The following is a 23,281-nucleotide window of genomic DNA, read 5'->3' as shown; positions in this document are numbered from 1 at the left end:
TTTTTTTTGGGTCCCTTTTCAGATCTCCAAAACAGTAGAGTGCGTAATCAGGGTTGGACACTCGCGAGGCGAAGCAAATAAGGCGGTATTGTAAACCGTAATTACGGAGCGCGCGCTGCTCATCTGGTGCCGTGGAGGTTTATTTCCTCTTGTTTATTTTGGTCCGTGAGAACGGAGGCGCGTGCAGCTTTGAACTGATGAGATACGTTGACCCTGCCTCTGCTCTAATTATGACATGCTATCTGCCCTCTAATAATCTGATTTGCATGTGATCGGATGCCTTGTGATTTGATTTGATTTGAGCAAAGCTTGGCTCACTTAAATCATGTCGAATTATTGTTATTTTTTTACTCTTTCTGGCACTTTTCTGACAACCAAACAACCAGCCAGAGTTAATTGTGACAGACCTCTTTATCTTTTAAGATTAGAAAAATTGTTAACTTACCCTTGATAATGCTGAATGGTAATCATGCAGGTCTATACAAAGTATTAAAAAACATAAGACACACCATGCCTGTAACCCACAGGGAAATTTTGTTGTGTGGCAGTTCATTAATGTGTCTTGTTTTGATCGTTTAATGTTTAAATCTGTATCTTATGGTTAGTGTTTTTATTAATTATTGAGATTTCTAAGAATATATAGTGCATTGTAAATAAAATAGACTATTATTGCTAAGAAAATAGATACATTCTTGACATTTCACCTAGTGCTTTGGAGGTGCATCAAGTCATGATGCATTGTGTGGTGAGCAGAAATGATGGGTGAGAGGCTCGGGAATCCGGAACGCCTTAATTATAAAGTCCGTCCATTGAATTATTTGACCCAGCCGCTGGCTGTACTCTGATGGCTATCTGCTAATGAAGCATGCAGTAGAAAAGACAAACTCAATAACAGCCTATTGACCTCCAGAGGTTGTCTTCGCTTTTGCAAGAGCCTCTGTTTATGGCCATTTCTTTGTTTGTAAGGCTGCGAAAGTCGCAGACTCATTTTATGCCAGATTAGTGAAATGATTTTGACTCCTCTCCTGATTTATATGAGATACAGTTTGTAAAGTTGGAAAGAAAAACCATTAACAGCAATTATTTAGGTTATTTAGCCGGGCATAACAACAACAAAAAAGGGGGGTGTTCATTTTTCAAAGTTATATTTTCACCATGTTATTTCTAAATGTCAGAGTTCCAACCTATATATTTAATAATTAATAAGCTAAATATTTAGTTTGCAAACTAAATATGTCTCCATGTTTAATTTGCAAACTAAAAATTTAGTTTATGGACTAAAATAAGTATTTAGTTTTCTTTGTAAGCTAAATATTTAGACTAATAAATAAATATTTAGCTTTCAAATTAAATATTTAGTTGGAAAGCTAAAGATTTAGCTTCCAACTAAATTATTTAGTTCCAAATAAATATTTAATTTGGAGCTGTCAATATTTAGCTCCAAATTAAATATTTACTAACTAAATATTTAGCAGGCTAAATATTAACTCAGCATTAAGTTAAATGTTTAGTTTAGAAGATCTTTAGTTTGGAATTTGAAAATTTCAGTAGTGTTAAAGTTGATATTAATTGTCAGCATGTCCAGATATGTTAGCAGAAACATACAGGCTGTCATAGGGAGTTCTTATTTTTTGTCTGGCAAGATCTCTAAGAGGTTGAGAAAGAAGCATATTTTCAAGTTGATACAGTTTAAACAGGCTAGGAAATTTTTTTCTGCAGCTGCTTTATTTTTTCTTTTCAGAGTCATGGGCCATAGGTGGCGCTATTCCAGTAACTGACACCAGCATCGCTGCAGTGGAGATTCAAACTGGTGACCCTACAGCTGAGAGACAACACTTACCCCAACACACACAAAAAGCATTTTTCTGCCCAAATGTGATTGTGAAAATGTATTTAAAAAAAAAAAAATGTTAGTGCAGTCATTGACCTAGAATTTCTCGCTGTGCAGGCTCACCATTTGCTGCTGCAGATAAAAGTTGGCTGTGACATGATTTTGCGTCCCAGTTTCCTCCCGTCTGCGTGTAATTGACAAGTCAATCTTTGTGTGTTGTGATTGTTTGGGGTTTGCTTTCAACAGATTGGCTATTTCTAAGCTTCCAAACATAAAGACAGAAAGGACAAGTGTGAGCTGCAGTCAGCATGATGCTGGTTGAACAATCGCCCCGGTGACAGCCAAGGGTTAACAACAGCTGGTCATGTATAAACGTTTTATTACTAAATGATCAAACTGAGCTGAAATGCCTCTACATGTTTATGAAAGATTTTCTCTTATACTTCCTGTCAGCCCTGACAACAACACTCCAAACTTTCTGTCTGACTCATAATACCGACTTGTGTGTTTCGCTGTGTTTGCCGTTGCTTCCCGTTGGATAAAGATACAGCAACTTTAATCAGGGAGAAGCAGGCAGCATGCTCGTAATAATGAAGTCCCGGCGGACACACAATGAGAAACTCTTGAATTGATGCTTGTCGTGATTCTTTTGTTTGCAGCGCAGAGTTTTTTGGGGGGGGGGTTTGAGCAGAGTGACAGTAATACAGTCCTGCCACTTCTAGAAAAGAGGGTTGGAGGACATCTTACTGTCACTCCTACTAACTGGCGGAGGAGTGACATGGTTGTCCTCCAACCTCCCCTCATAAACTTCCCCAAACACTGAATTAGGCATAATTACAGGCAGTAACAGGACATATGGTGCATCGAAAAAGTACACATTTCCTCTGTTTTTGCCTTTTTGTCACACTTCAACATGTCAGAACGCTGTTGTGTTTCTGTTTAGTTTTCTGACACTTGCAGATAGAAAGCAGGACTCTGAAATGGTTGTAGTGTAAAATTCTGTTTTCTACTTCCTGTTGGGTCTCTTAACAGCTTCTAAAAACAACTCACGTGATTTAAAAACAAAAAAACATCTAGTCTTTTTTTTTTTTTTAATAAGTTAATGTGTTTTGGTGCTCCAGCAGGTTTGGTCAGCTAGTTTCACCGCTGCACGCACTGTACAACGGCTGCCGGAAGAGACAAGTGTTTTGACATTGAACCAACATGTTGGTTGTGCAGGAAGCTCCATTTCTGCTTTTCAAAGATGTACGGTTATATAATTGTGCATCTGTTTGCAGCCATTTTCACGTGCAAGTGAAAAACATTGAGTTGAGGAGGCGTGGCCAGCGACAGCTGATTTGGATTTAAAGTGACAGATGCCCTAAAATAGCTCAGTCTGAAAGGAGCTTAAAATAGGCAGAACTGACCAGACTGTAATCTCATCATCTAAGAATGATTTTGTGAGAAAAAAAAAATAATAAACATGTTTTTTATTGCCCATAGACTAATTCTAACCTGTACAATTAAACATAACAAGTCAGCTTTAACTTACGCAGTCAAACATGATCCAAAAATTAAACTTTTATAGGCTGAAAATAAAAATAAAAACAATATTAAGGTTTTACACTTCTGGCATAGTCAAAGCCTGAACTTAAATCTGATGGTCACTGATCTGAAACAAGCCATTTATGCTCAGAAATGTCATGCCTAGGTAACACAAAGACTTGATGGCAGCTGGTTTGAATATCTTTTTTTTTCCTGCAACAAATTAAACCGCTTGAAAACTACTTGTATTATTTTTGTCTGATATTAAAATGTGTTAGAAGATCTAAGACATGCGAGCGAGACCACCAAGCGCAAAAACAGAGGAAGTCTCTAAAGGGGCAAACACTAGTTTTCCACAGCCCTGTGCTTTGACTACGTTAATGAGAATAATTTCTTTTGGTAATTAAAAACTTTTAATACATTGCGATTCATTTACAGTGACAAGTTGATTTAAGTTTTGCTTGATGTGAACGATATTTATGATGTTTTGTTATTTTTTTCCCATCGGGGATCACAGGGTAAAAAAAGAAATTAAAACATCCCTATTTTTAAACCCGTCTTCCTTCACGCTCATTCCGCGCCCGCCCATGCTCTCGCACTTTTATCTTTCCCTCCCTCCATCCCTCAATCCTTCAATATTTTGTCATCATACTGACTTTCACTCCTCCTTGCACGCTCCCTCTCTCCCTCCCACCTACATCACTCATTCCCCCCATCTTCACCAACCCCCCCCATCTTTACCTCCGCCCTTCCAGGCTGCATCTTGGTCCTCCCTCATGAAGAAGGGGGGAGTTCAGAAAGGGGGAACGAGGGAGAAGGGGAGGAGGAGGAGGAGGATGAAGGGGTGGGCCTGTATAAGAACAGCTGTCTCCATCCTCCATGTAGCCAGAGAAACCACGCTGAGACCGAGGCACGGGACCGTAAGCTGAGGAATCTGAAAGGACCTCCACAATCTCACACAGGTAAGTGGAGCCTCAGGGTAGGAAGAGGAGGAGTGGTCTGACCTTTGACCTTTGATCCAAAATCTTTAAAGAAGCTTTTTTTTCTTTTGACACTTTGGTTCTTTGGGAAGCTCATGAAAAACTACAAAACACGTCTTATCGTTTTCAGCTTTGACACACAAGAGGCTTCAAGTGAAGAATTTCTTATTTACTAATTTACTAGTTAAAAAGGAATCCACGTAGTTTTTATTTTTATTTTTATTTTTTAGATATTTTACTGGTTTCCAGGAACGGTGCCTTCACTGGAAGGCATCTTGACTGAAATGGGTGCTGATGTAGTTTTCGTTGCCTGGAAATGATGTCGTCTGATACGGGATGCTTCATGCTGGTCGTGCTTCATCAGTTGTCTACCAGCCCTGACAACTGATGAGTTAAAGTAAACTCCTGTTATCTACTTGTTGTTTAACGAAATAAAATCTGGACTGTGATATCTGCCAGGAGTTATTTTCATCAGAAGTTGTAATGTTGAGAGTTTGCTGGCTAAAACAAAGGAAAAGAAGCAAAATAAATTGAAATTGTGTCTCTTTTATGACTCTCAGTAATTCATTAAAATACTTTTTTTTAAAATAGGAAAAGCAAATAAAAATAAACTGTTATGCATCTGAACTAGTTAGTTCCCAAATACTAAATGGCACAAAATACACACAACAAAAATGACAAAATGTGATTATGAATTAGTGAAAGGACAAAAACACAGCTTAGATTTACAGGTGGAGCTGTGTGTGCAGCAGACACCATTACCTCTCCCTGTCTAAATTAGTAAAAAATGATTATTATTTATCTGTGTATTGTGATTGCTTTGTCACTTTTCTTTTCAGTTTATTTCTAATGAGCTAATTAATGACAATTGTAACTCATGGAATTTTACAAAACAACAATCCTGTTCATACTGAGACATGTAAAGTGATACAACCAGCTCAGTCAGGTCTAGTATAATTACATGAAGAGATTAAAATCCTCTTACACGAAATCCGGTTTGATCTTCGTTACGAAAACAACGCAAATTGAGTTTAAGCCAGGCGGTAGAAAGTTATGTATCTAAGGAAGCCCAGGTGATTGCATCAGATCATTAACTTTACATCAATCTCTCCTCCTGAGCAAGCATGTGGTGACAGTGGAAAAATGACTGCTATTCCTGGTGCCCTGTCCACTTTTTTCATTCTGTCTCTATCTTTTGTCATCTTGGAATCTTTATAATTGTTAACTTGATTAACCAGATGTGGCCTTTGGTGTATTTGATGCAGGAGAGTCAGGAGGAATATTTCATTTTCCTCCATTTCCTCTGCAAGGCAACCAGCCCCACTATGCAGTTTAAATTTTTTTATTATTATTATTATTTTTTGTACTTGCAGTAGATTTGATTGCGAGGCTGTTATTAACTTCGATCCGTTGCATAAAATACAATTTATGTTTTTTAAGATCCAGCTGGTTTGACGGTGCAGATAATGGACTTACATGTACATGTGGATTTAACTCCTTTTCCCACACAGTTCAAATTTTAAATGGTTGAATTTAAGAATTTTTATTTAAACTTTGTCAAAAAAAAAAAGAAAAAAGAAAAACAACTCAAGCTTTGTGTAGTTCATCCTTTTCTGCTGTGAACCTCGGTGACCCACAGAGAGCTAAAACAATAACTTATATCACAAAGTCAGCGTGATGAAATCAGCATGTCGGCTCTAATCGAGCAAATAACAGCCTGGGCTCCGTCATCGTATCTTTTGCTAAGAATTCCTGTTTCCGATTCTTGTGGAAAGGCGGTGACGATTTACACAAGTATCTCAAAGAAGGACGAAAAGGTCAGAGATTGCGGGTTCTGATTAGTCATAGTCGTTAAGGTCTGATTTAGTGCTGCAGTTTACTCCGTGAACGGTCAGACAGATGGATGGATGGGGGGGGGGGTTTCGCAGAAAAAGGTGCTATTTGCTGTTGCACTGTGGCTCAAGTAGGACAATAATGAAAGGTTGCTTGGGTGAGATCATGGCTGCTGATGAGGGCACGATGCTGTCATGGTCACTTCAGGCAATTATTTTAGGATGTGCCTTGAAGACTGCTACGTTTTTGAATGACGATTTCCGGCCAAACTGCTTATTAGGTTAAAAAAAAATAAAAAATACAAACAGAAAAAATGTGTAAGGATTGTTACCCAAAAGTGATATGAGTCAACATTTAACTTTGTGCGCTGTAATGTTAAAAGGTGTTTGGAATGGAGCAGGATTTGTTCACCCATTAGGTTCAAAGCCCTATAAGGGCTCCATGGGAGACACTATTGATCACAGATGATTTGGTCACATCTGGCTCATTGTTTTCAGTGGATCCCTGTGTAGTTAATGAACCTGAACAGTTCAGGGGCTTGGCTGACAGAGAGGAAATCAAATGGATGGAAATAAGATGCGCAAGCTGCACAGTGGAGCAGTTGGAGGCACCGTTGCCTTGCGGTCTGTGGTCTTTATATGTGGAGCTTCTTCTCTCCCACATTCTCAAAATATGGTTGACTGGTGGCTCGAAATTCCCTGTAGGTTCGAGTTTGAGTGTGCATGAATCTTGCTCTCTGGTGAACTGGTGACATGTCCAGGTTGAACCCCGCCTCCTGTCCAGTGACCGCTGGAGATGGGCACCAACCCATGCAACCTTACACTCCTAAACATCCTGTAATTCTTTCTTTTTTTGTTCTTATGTTTTATTAATAGCTGTTGAGATCAACTTTAAACAAACTTTTTTCTAGATTTAAAGTAGCTGTATCAAGTTCAAACAATAAAATTTATTCATGATGCACATTTCAACAACAAGCCAGTACAAAGTGTTTTACAGTAAAACATCATAAAAACATCATAAACACATCATTCAATCAACAACAGTGAAAACTAGTAACAGACATTGCATTTTGTCAAGTGCCATCATTAAAATCGTCAATACACATCGAATATTGTTGGTCAATGTTCCATTTGTTTTGGTCCAAAAGCAACTCTGAACAGGTGGGTTTTTAGCCTTGACTTATTGCTATGCTTTCACTATATCTTAAGATCTTTGTGTCCTGACACCTCTGACACCAGAAATGAGTCAGAAAATGCAGTTTTGCAAAACTCTTTGAAGTTTATTGTCTGCATCATGAGCTGTCTCAAGGCATGACCTCAAAAGTTTTTGCAACTAAACTTAGTTGACAAACCAAAAGCCTCCATAACATGAAACTTTTCTGCACCACATAATGAACTTCACCAGTGTTTACACCCAAGCTCCAATGCATTTTCCAAGGACTTGGAGAGAAACTCGGATGAATACAAAGCATTTATTCCCCTTCCCCTTTGGAAGATTAAATGAAAGAGATAGATGTGCAGTGCAGAGACTCTGACTGTTCTATTTTACAGCTACAAACCTCCAGTATTTAAGAAGACCTGGTCCTTCTTGACACCAGGTGTGGGTCAAACATTTTTTGCACAGAGCTCTGTGAGGTGTGTTGTGTGATTGGACGCTTGTGGGTGCATTTTACTCGGACAGCAGTGCTGATATTTTTGCTTCCACAAGACTACTTCTACTGTCAGGCACAGTGAGAAATGAGGTACATTTGTACGATTCTTCACAAAATACCTACAGGGCCAGTCAAATGGCTAGCAGCTCCTGGAAAGAAATTGCAAAGTTGTTGCCGATGAAGGAGACTGTGTAGAAAAGGGTGGTGCACAAAAAGGTGAAAGGTGTTGACTGTTCAGCTTCGCATGTAAGAGCCCTTAGTTCTCCGTGGTTGAATCTGTGTTTAGTGCCATCTATTATTCCATCAACTTTGTCCAACTTTGCCTGACTAAGCTACAGTCATCCCCCGGCATGGCTCTACCAACACCACAGTGTTCCACCATGAGGATAGATGTGTTCAAGGAGATATCTATTGTTAGTGTATCATCTGTGCACCGTCTTTCACGTATTGGCTATATCTACTACATGGCTTGAAAAATGGCTTCTTATGGATCTTTTCATGTTTCCATAAACAGCCAGATTGTCCTGACTTACCCCGCTTGAGTTGAGAATCTCTGCAGCTTCGACATGGTTACCTTGGCCCTTTTGTTTGTTTCTCTGATTAATATGGGGTTTACTGGTATGTGGTGAGTCGTGTCTTGGTAGGTATCCTCTATCGAATTTCTTGAAGATGGATTGAACCGTCCTTTCTTACAAAAACCCCGTCAACTCGTCCCACGACCTTTCTCCCTAAGCTGTCTGCTGTGTTCCTTCTTCTTCCACCCAACTGGACATTTAGCATTACAGCAAACATTATGATATGGCCTTTAGTTGTTTTAATGTACAACCCAAAGTTTATCAAAGCTTTCTGGAGGCAGCCCTGACACAGATAGCAGACGGTACCAATTGACCAAACTTATGATGTAACTCTTGATGTTTCTTTCCCCCCCAGGCAGGTATGTGTGGAAGTCATTAAGTAGATGTGAATGCTGCCATCCTTCCTCTGTCAATAGCAATCTTTAAGATGGGAATAATTAAATTATTGCTTCTGTGTTTACCCCGGGGCTTCAATTTTCACTTCACCTTGAGAGAAACAAAGACGTTCCTGTTTCCCTCGCATATTTACAAGGAGGTTGGATCATTTTAGCCCAATAGGTGAAGCAGAAATTTGCCTTTTTTTCTCACATTTTAAGGCAATATTGCTTTAAGATTTACATTTATTTATAGAGAGATTAAGAAATATGTCCTTTACCGTATCTGGAACACTTTGCCTCAACACCATGTCTCGTGTATCTCATGCCCCTTAAAAAATCTCTCTTAATCCTTCTCCTCTTTTTAGTATCTTTGTTGGCTCCAAGCCACACCCCATTAGCTTCATGAATATACTTCCCTAACCCCCTCTAAACATTTTCACCCACAAGCTTTATAGGGAAAACGAAAAGAGGGCAAAGAGTAGAAAACCAGGGGACACACCCCATAGAGTCGGCTCACTCAGCGCTGCCAGTTCTGCTAAATTGGGTTTGAACGTGTGGAGTTAATCCATGGATACAATGTTCCCAACGCAGCAGGGCCCAACTACATTTATTTGTGGTGCACAGACTGCACAGCTCCTTCCTTTATGTCTGTTTGCTGCCCGCTCTTTGTGCTCCTCTTGTCCCCTGTGATTCAACACTAATAAGGAGCCGATCCTTGGCACAGGAGGATGTTGGAGCTGAAAGTCGCAGATCTTTCTCCAGGCTCCTTTATTTGTTCATGGCTAATGTTGGTAATCTGGAGACCAAACCAGAGGATGTGTTTGGTTATATTATCTATCTAATTATGGTGTATCTATATAGTTTCAATTATTTCACTTCAATGCACTGTGTTGGGATTTTGTCTGGCAGATCAACTCCAAGTGGTGCATGAATGTAAAATGAAAGGTCAAAGTTACATTGATTAAATTTTTTTTTTCCTGAAAATGAAATTTGGAAAAGTGTAGGGTGCATTTAATTTGTACTCAATAATTTTATTTTGTCATTTTACAAAAAAAACCCCAAAACAAAACATATCATTATTGATGATATGGTTATGAATCATATAGTGATTGAACTGACTTCAGCAGAAGCAAAATGCTTTTAATAATGTAACTACTCATCAATCAAGACTACCGATCAAAATATCTGAAAATAAAAAAATAAAAAAACCAACAGAAAACCATTTACAATTATGTTCAAAAATAACTTTACTGAGTAGTCTTGTTTTATACAAGTGAATGACTTATTTTTTAATGTATGCTTCTTTTAGACATCCCTGGGTTTATAATGGGTTTATAATGACTAATCCAAGAGATTTACCTTAAAGTCTTTAAATATTTTTTATCAACAATGATAGTATCGTCACACATTGCTTTTTGATATCCGAATGGCAAACATTTAGTCTTAATATGCAGAGGTAGTCTATTTACATCACACCACATTTTCAATGATTTGGCTTCATCTACGTAGCATCCTTAATATTTGTACCAGAACAAATTGGGATTTTATCATTTTGCAAAGGTAATGAATGCATTTAAAAAAACCCTCTGAATTTTTTTTCTTTAAAATGTATGGAGATTCCAGAGACTTAGTCGTCAAGTTTGTCAACATCGTGTCCTGTGCCACTTCACGGTCAGAATCATCCTGTCCAGAGAAACCATCTCTGTTGCCTCCAGGCCAACCTGGTCTTCAAGTTCCCAATGAATGTTTCAACGGGTAAAGCATTACCTTTTAGAGCAGGTAATGCTCTAAAAGTGGACTGGGCCTCGTCGTCCTGGCCATCCATCTGATGTCCAGTTGGTCTGACCAACGTCTGAGAGTCGCCCAATAGTCTTGGGCGACTCTCTGGCAACTTTTGGGTCTCAGTCCTGAACTCCTGAACTAACAGGTCAACCTTTAGGTTGCTCTGTTGAACTTTGTTTTCAAAGACTTAGCTCCTATTTCCTCTTTTGTTATTTCTTTATTTGGCTGATTTGTGGAATTTTTTTTTTCTACTTTCTTCTGAGACCCACATTCCCATCCAGCGTATGGTTTCGGTTATTTGTTTTGTTTCTCCTCTGGTTTGTTGGCTGCAGTAAATACATTCTAGCCGGTCTCATCTGGTACTGGTCTCTGTAAGTATCTCACCACCATCTGAATACTCATTGAATCAGGCTGTTCCACTCCAGGTCCTGTTGTTATTATCTAGATGTTTAACTGGATAATCCTCCTCATGTGCCTCTGTGCTCTCTGTTTCTTTCATGTTTCCTTCTAAACCTCCAAGGTTTTATTTTCCTCTCAATAGTCTCCTCAAGATGAGACTATTGTTGTCTTTCTACTGCTTTGGGCCCAAATTGTGACATTCTGCTTGGATAATAACAAAATGCTCCACAAAGTTACACAATCTAAAAAAATAAAAGTGACCTAGGTTATTACTTCAGGAATGTTATGAAATATTCTGTCTCACCATAAACAACATTTCAGGATGCCACCAGACATTTGACAGGAAAATGTAGAAATGAATGAACGAAAGTTAAGGAGCATTAACTGATGGACTCCTGGCAAAAACAGAGTATCAAATCAGAACATGTCTAAACATGTCCGAGGAATATGTTTGCAGAAAATCTTCACATAGATCTCCCCCTTTTGTGGCTGACGGAACAGATCCCTATTTTTGAAATGTGTCAAGTGAGTGAGCTGTATGTGATTTTACCAGGTAGACATCAATTTCACAACAAAGAGCTGCATGTACTTTGAGGGGGCTGGAGAGGAGCTGTCGCTCAAAGTGATTTTTTCTAACAGACGGCTGCCAGCAGAAGGCCTGTCAGAGTTGCTCATCAAGCGACAATACAGACTTCAGGAGTCTGCTAAATAACAGATGTTTTTTCTTTTTTCAACACGTTATTTCCACTTTGCAGACTAAAAAGAGTTCATTTTAAAGGGGCAGTAGTATGTGTTTTCTATGCTACGTAGTGCCGTTTTCTACCACAATCAAGTAACAATGCTACTTTCAGTTCTCTTAAAAATTCTACGTATATCAAGTACGACTTAAAAGAAATCTGGCTTTGTAATTTAACGCCTTGAAATTGGGGCTCTGTCTCTTTAAGAAATTCTTGATCTTTCTGAAGCTCCGCCTTCAGGAAGTCATCACAACATGGCTCCGCTATTAACCCTTTAATAATGTTTTTACTAGCGTTTCACTGAGAAGGTGTGTTGTTCAAACAGGTGTTTGCTAATTGCTGCTGGCTAGTCTGAAGGAGCTGAGAGGGGGAGTTGTGGAAGGGCCGCTCTGAGGCGGAAGCTTGGAAACTACAGCTCAGAGGAGCAGCTGCGTCTCAAAGGCGGAGCTAGGTCCACCCAGGTGTTATGCACAGCTGAATGGTTGCCATGGGAGATTAAAGGATTTCTGAATCAAAGCAACACTCCAGATGTGTTTTTGTTGAGGGAAAAAACATTATAACATGATGTAAAGATAAAAAAAGTCAATTTTACATAATACTGCCCCTTTAAAATAAGGTAATTGTCAGATTAGAAACTTATCTGCTGACTTTCAGTCTGCTTTCCTAGATGTAAAATCTGTTGATATCTCTGTTGTGTGTTTTGTCGTCACCCGTCTGCAGACTCTGTAATCAATCAGTAAATCACTTAGAGACTCTGGTTTGGGCAAAAATGAGTTAAGCTTCAGTTGAGCAGAGAGACAGTTCAGGTGCAGTGACGTTAAGTGTTGTGGTTCTTATACAAGTCATACGATAAACTGCAATCCTACCGTAAAGCGCCAAGGAAAAAAAAACACACTTCTTGGAACAGATTCACGACATTTCTCTGCTCAGCCGTGCGTGAATAATCCGGCTTTAAGTCGCGCTCTGGGCCGGAAGTAATTTATTTTATGTTTCCCATTTCTTGATGAGAAATTGGCAATAATGGAGGGGAAAAATGGTGGAAACTGTTGCTAAATCAGCGTGAGACATTGGGAGGATTTGTGAGGCTCGTACTTTATGTGTGTTTGTGTCTGTTTGGATCAAGTGAGCGGGGAGGAAACCAGAGCAGGACTTCTTTAACGTTAACTGTACTTATTCAGGTTTGACAGGAGCAGCTTGTTTTTTAGCTGCTTCAGCAGCTTGAGCAGGGACTAGATTTTTTTTTGTTGCACTTTATGTCTCAAAGTAAAATACCTTGGTTATGAATTTAATAGCATGGATGGTAGTACAGTCATTTCCAAAATTATTTAAACACCTTGGACTTTCTCTTATTTTCTCAAAATGTGACGCATTTTGAAATGAAAGGAAAATTATACCAGACTTTCAGATTTAAACGGGACAGAGCAGAGGCTAAAGTTGTCATCCGTTCCTCTTGTAGAGTCACCTTTTGTCCTGCTGTCGGTCAGCCTCTGTCCAGTTTCAAGTCTTTTTCAGGTATTATCTTCCACGATGGATGGTATTATCTTCCATCCATCCATCCATCCATCCATCCATCCATCCACCCATCCATCCATCCATCCATCCATCCATCCATCCATCCATCCATTTTCTTTACACCCTTGTCCCTCAGTGGGGTCGGGAGGGTTGCTGGTGTCTATCTCCAGCTAACGTTCCGGGCGAGAGGCGGGGTCACCCTGGACAGGTCGCCAGTCTGTCGCAGTTTTTCAGGTATTAAATTCTCTGAAAAGAATTGCAAAACTATTTATTACCTAAAAAAAAAAAAGTATTTGTTTGTTTTTATCATAATCTTTATCGTTATCGCAATAGCGCCACAAAATATTGCGATGAAATGAGTCTCAATCGCCCACACCCACAAACCACATTTTATTTTCCTTCCACATAACAATCATGTGACACTTTATGTTGGCCGAATATGAGTAAAAGAATCGTGGAAGTTCTTCCAGGCTGTTTTTTTTTGTTTTTATTCATTGTTCTGTAAGCTCGGCACCAACGCTGACTGTGCAGGCCTCACTGCAATGACTTAATTACCTTGTTTATTGAGTGGCTAATTAGCAAATTGAAAGCAGAATAATTGAGTTTCAAGGGCTCTCATGAGAACCTAATAGGCCTCAGTAGTTGACCCCTTCTGTAGATTTGTTGAGAGGTCTGCTCTTAACAAGAGAGGACTTCACAGACTGAAGAGGAAGGCGACAGCCATGTTGTTGGGAATCCCGCCCTGTTTTAAAACTCAACCTGGTGAGGCTTGAATGACATGCATTCCTGTATATCACCATGGCAATGATGACTTCTTATTCATGAAAAGAAAGGAGATAAAAAAAAACTGTGTTCCAGAAATGGCTGATTGTTTGCATGGACTTCCATAAGTTTGACTTTTATGTGACAAACTGAGACAAACTTGTGAAGTGAAATGAAATTTTAAAAAATCCATTCCGTAAACTTAAAGTAAAATTCAAAGCAACCAGTTGCCTTCATAAATCTCATCAGTAGCAATTATAATGTGTGTAATAATAAAAGAGTTGCAATGAAACAGTTTAAATCAAAGCAGTAGAGGTGGGCGAATCGGTCCAAAATTTCGATAATATCAGTATCAAGTCGGTATCAGTAAGTATCGATACTAGCTTGGTAAGATCGATACTTTCAGCAGATGCTTTATTTTTTTATCGTAGTTTCCCAACCCTCCCTCAAAAGAGATTTTGATTTGATTTGTAAAAACGCACGCAACTGTTTTGTTTTTCTGTTATTTCTACGTATCGCGTTAATAGGTTATCAAAGTATACTTCTGTGGACAAATATACACTTTATCCAGATTCCATCTTAGGTTTTAACCAAATAAATCAAAGAAAAACTACAAAAACACCTATTGGCCAAAGGTTTGATGATATATCAAACTTAAATAAGAAAAAGAATCGGTATCAGTATCTGTACTCACTTATCAGAATAATTGTTAATTTGGCGTTATCACACTTGAAAACTGACGTTCGCACAACTTCTCCATCTAACGTGTATGAGCTTGGATAGAAACTTAAACCTCTAGATGTTCCGACACGACCTCACTTTTCACCTTTCCATTTTTCCGTCCAATCTTACTGAGCTGTTCTGCAAAGACGTGTCGTTTTCCTTCCACTTAACAAGTCTGCTGTACTTTGACTTGACCTCTCAGATAAAATCCATCTTATTTTTCACATCCTTGTCTATTCAAACACAAAAACAGCTGCACAAAGAAATCCAGATGCGTTTTTAAGTATAAAACTACAAAAGCACAGAGGTGACCCTCGGTTTTAACAGGTGACTCAGTCCTTACGAGACGGGTACAGGAGGAGATGTGTTGTCCCTCCCAGAGGACACACCCCCAGGCTGTTTGCCTGTATGCGACACCTCGTGTCAATTACCTCCCGCCTCTTCATTTCTCCTCATATCAGCTCAACCTTTCTTTTGTCCTTCCCTGTCAAACACCTTGTCGTTATCAGACTGCAGAAATGTAACTCTCTTGCATTAACATTAATTAATTTAGCGTTGTTACGTCAGTGTGAGCAAGTCAGGATCAAAAATGAACTTTTTTAATTAAAACTTTTATCTTTTTTTTTTTAATTAGTCTTGTTAACTTCTTTAAACATTGTCAACATATTTGACAGAGGACAAATTTACTTTCAGCCGTCCCTTTTTCACAGAGTGTCCCCTCAGTGTTTCGGTGTTCTGTGGTCGGGGGCAGAAATTCACAAGTCGATGTTTATATTTGTTGTGCTAAATATATGAACACTGTGCGTGGGTGTTTCCTGCGCTTTGCGGGTGCGAGTTGAGTGTGTTTGTCAGCAAGAAACATTGACTCAGTTTGGTGCCAGAGGCATTAATTGAGGCATCAATTAAAGGAGTTAACGAGTTTGTTTAATGAGACGAAAACTCTGCTTGTGTTTCTGACGTCAGACTCGCCAGACGGGGACTGCTCCTATGAGAAAAAGGTCAGCCTTTTTTTCAAGGCGTCTCCTTCTAGTCGCTGTGCTCATCGTCTCATCCTCTGTCCCTCAATCTGAGTTCTTCTTCTGCCATCGTTTGTTTCTCGTTCTTCTCTGAAAAGCAACATAAAAAATACTAAATAAACCCAGTTAAATGCAGTAAAGTGGTGGTCTTAGTGACTACAAGGGACACTTTTGCCTTGTTTCCACTGAGCAGCAGAGCATGCTATTATGTCTGTTTCTATTATAAAAGCATCCCACACTTTCACTGCTTGTGACAAGCACAAGAGATACTACCATTGTCGCACCAGTATGATGTAACATTTGACGTTTGGGTTTAAACCTGCCTGCCCAGAGTCCAGCAAATGGTGGAAACGCTCTCCGAAATACAACCAAACCAAAAATTTAGCATCAAAATTATTTTACTGTTGTAGACAGAAAAAAAATTCTATAGCAAAGCATTGATTTACATGCAGTTGTTCACTACTGAAGCGGCAATATGCCGCTTTGAACAAATGCTTTGGAGACCCAATTTGCTAGCAGCATCCTTGAACACTTTGGAGGTGTTGTAATGCTCCAGAACCTGAGCTAGCGGTGTCATGTGGTAGTAGAATAAATTGGAGCCTGAGAATGGAGCCTCGTGGTACACCACGTCTGATCTTTGTTTGCTCTGATTTATAATGACCAAGTGACACAAAGTAGCTCCAGTTTGTCAAATAAGATCTGACGCAGTTTAGCACAGTCACAGACAATCCATTCCAAAATGTCAATCAGGATGCAATGATAAACTGTACCAGTGAAACCAAGACAGAAGTGTTTTTATGCATTAATTTTAAAATGTATGTCATTCATAACTCTTACCCATCAAAAACCTAAAAATTATTCTTTTTTTTTCCAAATAAAAAAAAATTAAGCCTGTTGACAAGCTGCCATTTTAATTATCTTTGCCAGAAATGTTGGGTTAGATATCTAGTCACAGTTATTGAGTAGTGATTAGTAGTGAAACCAGATTAGGTTTCTTTAAAATGATCCCTGAGGTTTTAAGGACAAAACCAGGAGAGAGAAGAAACTACCATCTGAACTGTTTCAGGTGGAACGGAGTTGAGGATGTTTCTGAAAAACACTTGAAGGATCCATATCAAGGCTACAGTTAAGAATTTCATGACATTAGCAGATTCAATTAGAAATGCATAATTCATTTAATTAAACATCCAGATCCCTAAATACTCCAGAGTTTATAAAGACAAACAGTTTAGCAATGTTGGACCTTTTTTTATTTGGTATGAATATTGCTGTTTGAAAACTCTGCAAAGCCATTACAGGACTTTGTGGATAAAAGGTCAAGAGGCACAAACGGTGCAGACATTACTGAGCCTGCTAATAATAGCAAACAATATTTGGACATTATGACTATTTTTATTGACAATTTCAGAGAAATGTGACTTCCTTGTTCTTTTTACCTTAAAATTCTGAGACTTTCTTTAAAACATGTCATAATGTACCTGCATTTCCTTTCTGTTATCCAACTTATGTTACCTTCTTCCAACATGACTTATTCTTCTATTATTTAACTAAATTAATTTTAAAATCTCCCACTATAAGAATGCAGTCAGACTATGAATTGCAGATTGCTATTTGAGAAACTTAGCATTACACTCAGCTTTGTATTTTGGTGACAATATGGGAAATGTCGTCTTCCGGTGGCTTGCATTGTGTCCTAATTTCCCTTATAATGCTCATATAGTTAGGATGGGGGTTTAATTAAAAAGCATAAATGAGATTAACAACAGAAGGAAATTGAGTCATGTTGTTTTTTTGTTAATGTTTAAAAATTACAAAAAAAATAAATCAACTCAAATTTCAAAAACTATGAAAAGTTTCCAGTTACATTAACAAGACCTTTTGGGGTCCTGTTTGAAATTTTGTTGACAGTAATTTTTCAAGCCTTGCCACATATTCTCAAATGTATTTGGAGCTGTGCATTGACTGGACTGTTATAACTCATAAAAATGCATTTTGATGAGTGTCATTTGTGTCCAATGCAAAGCTACCATTAGGCTGACGTATTGGTCAAAAATTACTTTAGCATGTAATATGCAAGTTCATAAGGCTTAGAAATATCTTAGCCAACAATTATTATGCTCCAGTCCTTTGCATTAGGAATATTACACACACAAATGTCACAATGAATGTATATTTATATATGTTGACCAGTATCACTTTAAAGATGATTTCTGAAGGCAGATGGTTGCACTGTATTTTATTTAGGAATATTTGTGTATGTTATGCTCACTTTTCAGGTTTTATTTTGCAAAAATGTAACAATACTGGATTTTTTGTTTAGGTTCACTTCGTGGTTATGTGCTGGGTTCTTTTGATTTATTGTGACAGTACAGATTTCTGAGTTTAAAAACTTGAAAATTTTCTAGAAAAGAATCCAAAATTTTGAGGTTAATCTAAAAGAAATGTATAAACAACGTTTTTGACATTCAAAAGTGGAAAATTTCCAAAAGTAAAAAGTTTTCAATTAAGTAAAAAGTTTTCAACTTTTTAAATGTTCTCTTTTTTCCCCCCAGAAAATGTCTGAGATTAATCTCAAAATTTCTGCGTTTTCTTTTTTTTTTTCCAAGGAAATTTTCCACTCCTTAAACTCAGGAATTTTCGTATTTTTTCTACAAGATTTCTGAAATGTATCTCAAAATTTCAGTTTTTTTGTTGTTGTAAATTTTCAACTTTAGAAACTCAGAAATTTCCAAATTTTTTCTCAAATATTTTTAAGATTAATCCAAAAATGTCAGCATTTTTCTCACAAATTTTCCACTTATCAAAATCAGAAATTTCCATATTTTTTTTTTGAAAATTTCTGCAATTAATCTGTAATTTTAAGAATTTTTTTTGGGGGGGGGAGGACATTCATTTACTACTTCTTTTGTTTTTTTCCCCCTAATGTGCCGTCGTGGATAAATGATGACACTGACCTTGTGCTTCCTCTCTGCCCTGCGTCACGCAGCAGACGGTGGGACCATGAGGACCGTAGTGGCTCTGCTGCTTCTCTGTCTGTGCGATCCAGGACAGAGTGACTGCCAGACTGACTGCCTGTCCTGCAGCAAAATCCTGCCTAAACAGCTCAGTTTCAACACTGTGGTAAGACAAACACACACACACACACACACACACACACACACACACACACACACACACACACACACACACAGTTTCAGTCTCAGTCACTGGGTGTTATCATTCTGAAAGCTCTGTTCAAAGTCCAAGAAGCATCTTTCAACATAATGTTGGTTGCAGACATTTTACTTGTAGAGAATTGAATGCCACTTAACACGAATGAACTCGTGCGAAACCTAGTATCTCCTTCCAATTTGAAACTCTTCACCCCAGCATCTCGTATTTATTCTGCACTCCCAGCCTGACTCAACGAATTATCCTTTTGGCATTTGAGTTTTAATTTGTTGAGGCTAATTGATTCCCGGGGACAAATGTGTGTTTCTTCCCTCTGTGCCTGCTGGTGGTTTCTGTCTGGATAAAGACATGTCTGCGTTTCAGAAGAGTCTTTGTAGGTGGCACACCAGAAGACGTTTAAATTTTGACCGTTTAAAAAACGTTAAGCTCTGATCTATTAGTGTTTGACGCCGGGATCACGGGATCATTTATGGCCCATTACAGCAGGACAACGCTTTCATTGCCTTTACTAGGACAATAAAATTGTCCTAGTAATTTACCATTCTCTTATAAATAATTATTTAATTTGAAAGTGTTACTATGTTCATGTACATCATAACCGTAGACAAGAAATTTAGCTTGGATTCGGCTGTGAAGTTAATTTGACTTTTTTTTTATAGTGTAAACATGGATCTGGTTCATAGCAGAAGCTCTGTTCAGTTTTTTGTGTCGTCTTTTTTGATTAACTAAAGCAACGACAGGGCAGGTTGTTCCCTGCCTCAGAAGTATAACATTTCTCCACAGTGTTTTTACTTTGGTCTATGTTTCTCCAAAAACGTTTTTAAAAGTCTTTTCTCTAGACATGCTTGCCATATTAGAGGAGTTTTAAACTTCCAGCAGCGGATCACTGTTTTAGTACTGATCCATGGATGTTCATGTGAGCTGATCTCTGAAGGCTATGTCTCTGTGTCCCTGCAAAGCTGCTGTGAAAACTTGAGTAGATTAACTATTATTTGTTTTGGCATTCATTATATTTGAAAACTTGATCAATTTAACTTGATAACTTTTTTTGTAGGAGTGCACCAATTGCAATTTTCTGCCCAATAACCAATCTTTAAAAAGCCTAACCTGCCGATTCCGACTTTTGCCGATACTGATTTTTTTTCGTCTGAAAAGTTTCTAAATATAGAAAGTAGTTAAGTCGGTAACAGAGGGGTGACTACAGTTACAGCACACTTGCCGATTATACCGGTCAAGTCTCCCATTTTGGTCAGAAACTATCGTTTTTTACCCCCCTCTCCCTCCTTGCTCCCATATTATTATTTTTCTATGCATATCCCATATTGTGCCTCCCCGGCTCTCATGTTAATTGCTCCACCTCCCCGCTCTTACAGCAGAATATCCCTTACCTTAGTCTCCCCGATCCTCTTTGACAGAAGCACCAGAAGACGACATTTCCCTTATTGCCAAGTCCAAAACTTGGCAGGTATGTTGCTGCTGTGACCTGGTGGGCTGGGCTGTCAGTCAGCCATCTCTCATTACAGAGCAAGAAGGGACAGAGGCTGATTTTCAGATAAAAATCGGTGGATAAGATCGTTTTCCCATATAAGTATTGGCTATTCGCCGATTTCATAAAATCAGTTAAATCGAGGCCTACTTTTCAGTTATTCGTATGAAAGCAATTTTGAAAACCATTTTCCTTCCACTTCACAGAACAACTCGTCATTTAATGCTGCTTTGCAGTGACTTGTTATATGGACCTTCAATGATTAATTCGTCTTATTCCTCTTAACTCGGCTCATCAAAGGAAGAGGATGATCTCTTGTCTCTATCTCCAACAGGTGTGTTTGATTGGATGCAAAAGCAGCGCCTCTCTGTCCTCCTCCTGGGACATCTGCCGTAAAGCGCTACCTTCTTCTTCCCCCGATGGCACCATCAGAAGAAGATCCCAAGAGGAAGCTGATGTCCTACTTCCTGAGGAAGAGGAGCAAATGGATGGGGGTCTATTCCTCCCCATGGCTTTGCAGAGATTCAACCACGTGACCCGCGCACTCGACCTGAACGACAGGGGTCTGGTCAGCCAGAGCAGCCCGCTGAGCTCCCTCTATGGCTCCCAGGACGCCCTGTCGCTCGCCAACGAGTACGACGAGGAGGAAGAGGCAGGGCAGGAAGGGGAGGACACCGGCGAGGCAGCGAGAGGGCAGGACGACCCGGAGCTGAGCGTCGCCAAGAGGTTCGGCGGCTTCGTCAAAGGGAGGCATGGCTACCGGAAGTTGGTCTCTCCGGGAAGGTCGTACCAGAAGAGGTACGGGGGCTTCATCGGGGTTCGGAAGTCGGCCCGCAAGTGGAACAACCAGAAACGCTTCAGCGAGTTCCTGAAGCAGTACCTGGGCATGAGCACCCGGTCCACCGAGTTCAACAGCGACTCAGGAGAGCTCACTCAGCAGAACGAGGTGTGAGGGAGCGCGCCTCCTTAAGGCCATGACAGACATACCAGATGTGTTTTCAGTTGTCTTCTATTAGAGCAGAGAACATTTCACAGTTAATCTGGCAACATTACAGTCACACAATTTGATTAAGTACATGAAAATAGATAAACCCCATCACAGCTTCTGGTTGTATGAATAGCCTTTTATGTGTATTTTCCTAAACAGGAATCCTTCTTACAATGGAAGGAAACTAAATTACGTTAGAAGTTACTTTCCATGTCTTAAAAAATCGTAAAGAAGGATTCGAAAAGTGGAATTGTATTTAAACATTTTCCAAGTTATGAACATAAAAGAAAACTATGAATAATAAAGTATTTCATTTTCCCCTCATTTGTTCTGTTGTATCCATTTCATACTTTAAGGAAGGACAGGGAAATCTGAAAAGTGACATGGAAGTGTGCTGGAACCTTATAAAGCTAATGCCCTCTTGAGATTCTCAAAGAAACTAAATCTAAAATCCTTGCTCTTTGAAAAATTCTGTGGTTCCTTGCAAAAATACCGCTCATTTTTGTTTACATTTAGTCTGCTTCGGGCCTTTTTACGGATGAAAATTTGAGCACTTTCGTTTTCGTGTGTCGCCATCTAGTGGACAAATACTTATAGCAGTCCAATATGAATTGTAATGTCTGTTTTTTTGTTCCTTCCTCTGTTTTTCATGTTCTACTCTTTTGATGATAAACACTTAAGCACCACTGTATCTGTGTGTGATTTATGTTGAATAAACTAAAATGCATTTACGTTTTGCTGGTCAGTATCTCCTACATCATACTCCCGATACAGATATATTAAAGTCATTTAACTTGAACAACTCCAGACAGCATGCAGCATTCATTCAGACTTTATGACAGTAATCAGTCTTGATTATGTTGTGCACAGCTGAGCATAAGCTTTGATAGCTTGTTGTGTTTGAATACTTGTGTGTAAAAAATTGTCTCTGAACTGTTACAGATGTAAAATGTTTTGTCTTGTAAATAACTGAATTGAAACATGCCAATAAATATAGTTTACTATTTCCTTCGTGGCTTGTCATGCAGTCTGCGTCTTGGAAGTATTTTGTTCTTAAGAGTCATTATTGCTTATTATGGTGCTATTTGAATTTTTTGTTGTGTTTTCAAGTCATTTTAGGGAGGATGAATTTCTAACTTTTTTTTTAATACTGTCTTCATTTGGTATTTCTTTATACATTTTAAAATGGAATAAGCACTTATTGGTTTCTTAGAAAAGGTACAAATGATAAACGATTGAAAACTAGGATTGTTATTCTTTACTCACACAGTTAGCATCAGGAAATCAGTCTCTGAATGATCCAACACCATCAGATTTTCATTTACCCATTTCAAATATGAGAAAATAGTACCAAATATAATATTAAAACAGGACACTGCAATTCATACCAGAGTAATACAGTTTTGGTGTGTCAGCATTGACACACAAAATACTGTCAGTACTGAGTGTTTTCAAATTTTGTTTGAATTTTAGTTCATTTTTTCACAGTAAATGGAGGAAGGGAGACACGCTAGAGTAAGGATGAAAAACACTTTCATTTATATCACTCTACAAATTTCACTTGAGATATGATTATCTCAAGAATGTCACTTTCCTAAAGTTTTGTGCCAAGTTTTGTGAGTGTATTTTGGAAATCCATTTTTCCCTTCAAAACAGTTTTCACATTTTATCACAAAATGTGCAATGAATAAAAACAAAAGACACAAATTAAGAATAACAAAATGAAGACTCTCACAGCAGATGATTACGACGGTGCAGCAAAATGCCGTTATAATGGCTTCATATAACAATATGTTAACAATGTAACATCCCAAAGTGAACACCCTCACCCTGTATCTAGTTGTAAATATGCCACTAATGTGCTGAATAGAGAATATATAGTTTGATCACAACAGATGAAAGTTAATTTATATTAAAAAGAGTTTGAGGAGCTT

General features: G+C 38.6%; 1 protein-coding gene and 1 long non-coding RNA gene across 3 annotated transcripts; one reads left to right on the top strand and one right to left on the bottom strand.

Annotated features, from left to right (window-relative positions):
* The first annotated feature begins 4,215 nt into the window (after positions 1–4,215).
* On the top strand, positions 4,216–22,375 carry pnoca (prepronociceptin a). Of its 2 annotated transcripts, none has more exons than XM_015049640.1 (3): positions 4,216–4,317; positions 18,689–18,822; positions 20,694–22,375. In XM_015049640.1, exons 2-3 carry the CDS (start codon positions 18,703–18,705, stop codon positions 21,309–21,311), a joined length of 738 nt encoding a protein of 245 aa, XP_014905126.1. In that variant the 5' UTR covers positions 4,216–4,317; positions 18,689–18,702; the 3' UTR covers positions 21,312–22,375. The 2 variants fall into 2 exon arrangements, with proteins under 2 accessions (XP_014905126.1, XP_014905125.1); XM_015049639.1 differs by having other exon boundaries at positions 4,256–4,317; positions 18,692–18,822.
* LOC106958000 (uncharacterized) lies at positions 15,589–18,745 on the bottom strand. The gene is made up of 2 exons (XR_001427074.1): positions 18,657–18,745; positions 15,589–15,792 (listed from the first exon to the last, which is right to left on the bottom strand). It is a non-coding gene; the product is annotated as an uncharacterized LOC106958000 (long non-coding RNA).
* Positions 22,376–23,281: the final 906 nt, after the last annotated feature.

This window comes from Poecilia latipinna, unplaced genomic scaffold (genome assembly GCF_001443285.1).
Source record: "Poecilia latipinna isolate Pla-1442-1.1 unplaced genomic scaffold, P_latipinna-1.0 Scaffold954, whole genome shotgun sequence".
In the NCBI taxonomy this organism is placed as follows: Eukaryota; Metazoa; Chordata; class Actinopteri; order Cyprinodontiformes; family Poeciliidae; genus Poecilia; species Poecilia latipinna.
Note: the sequence above shows the minus strand (reverse complement) of the source record. Positions and strands in the feature narration are given on the sequence as shown.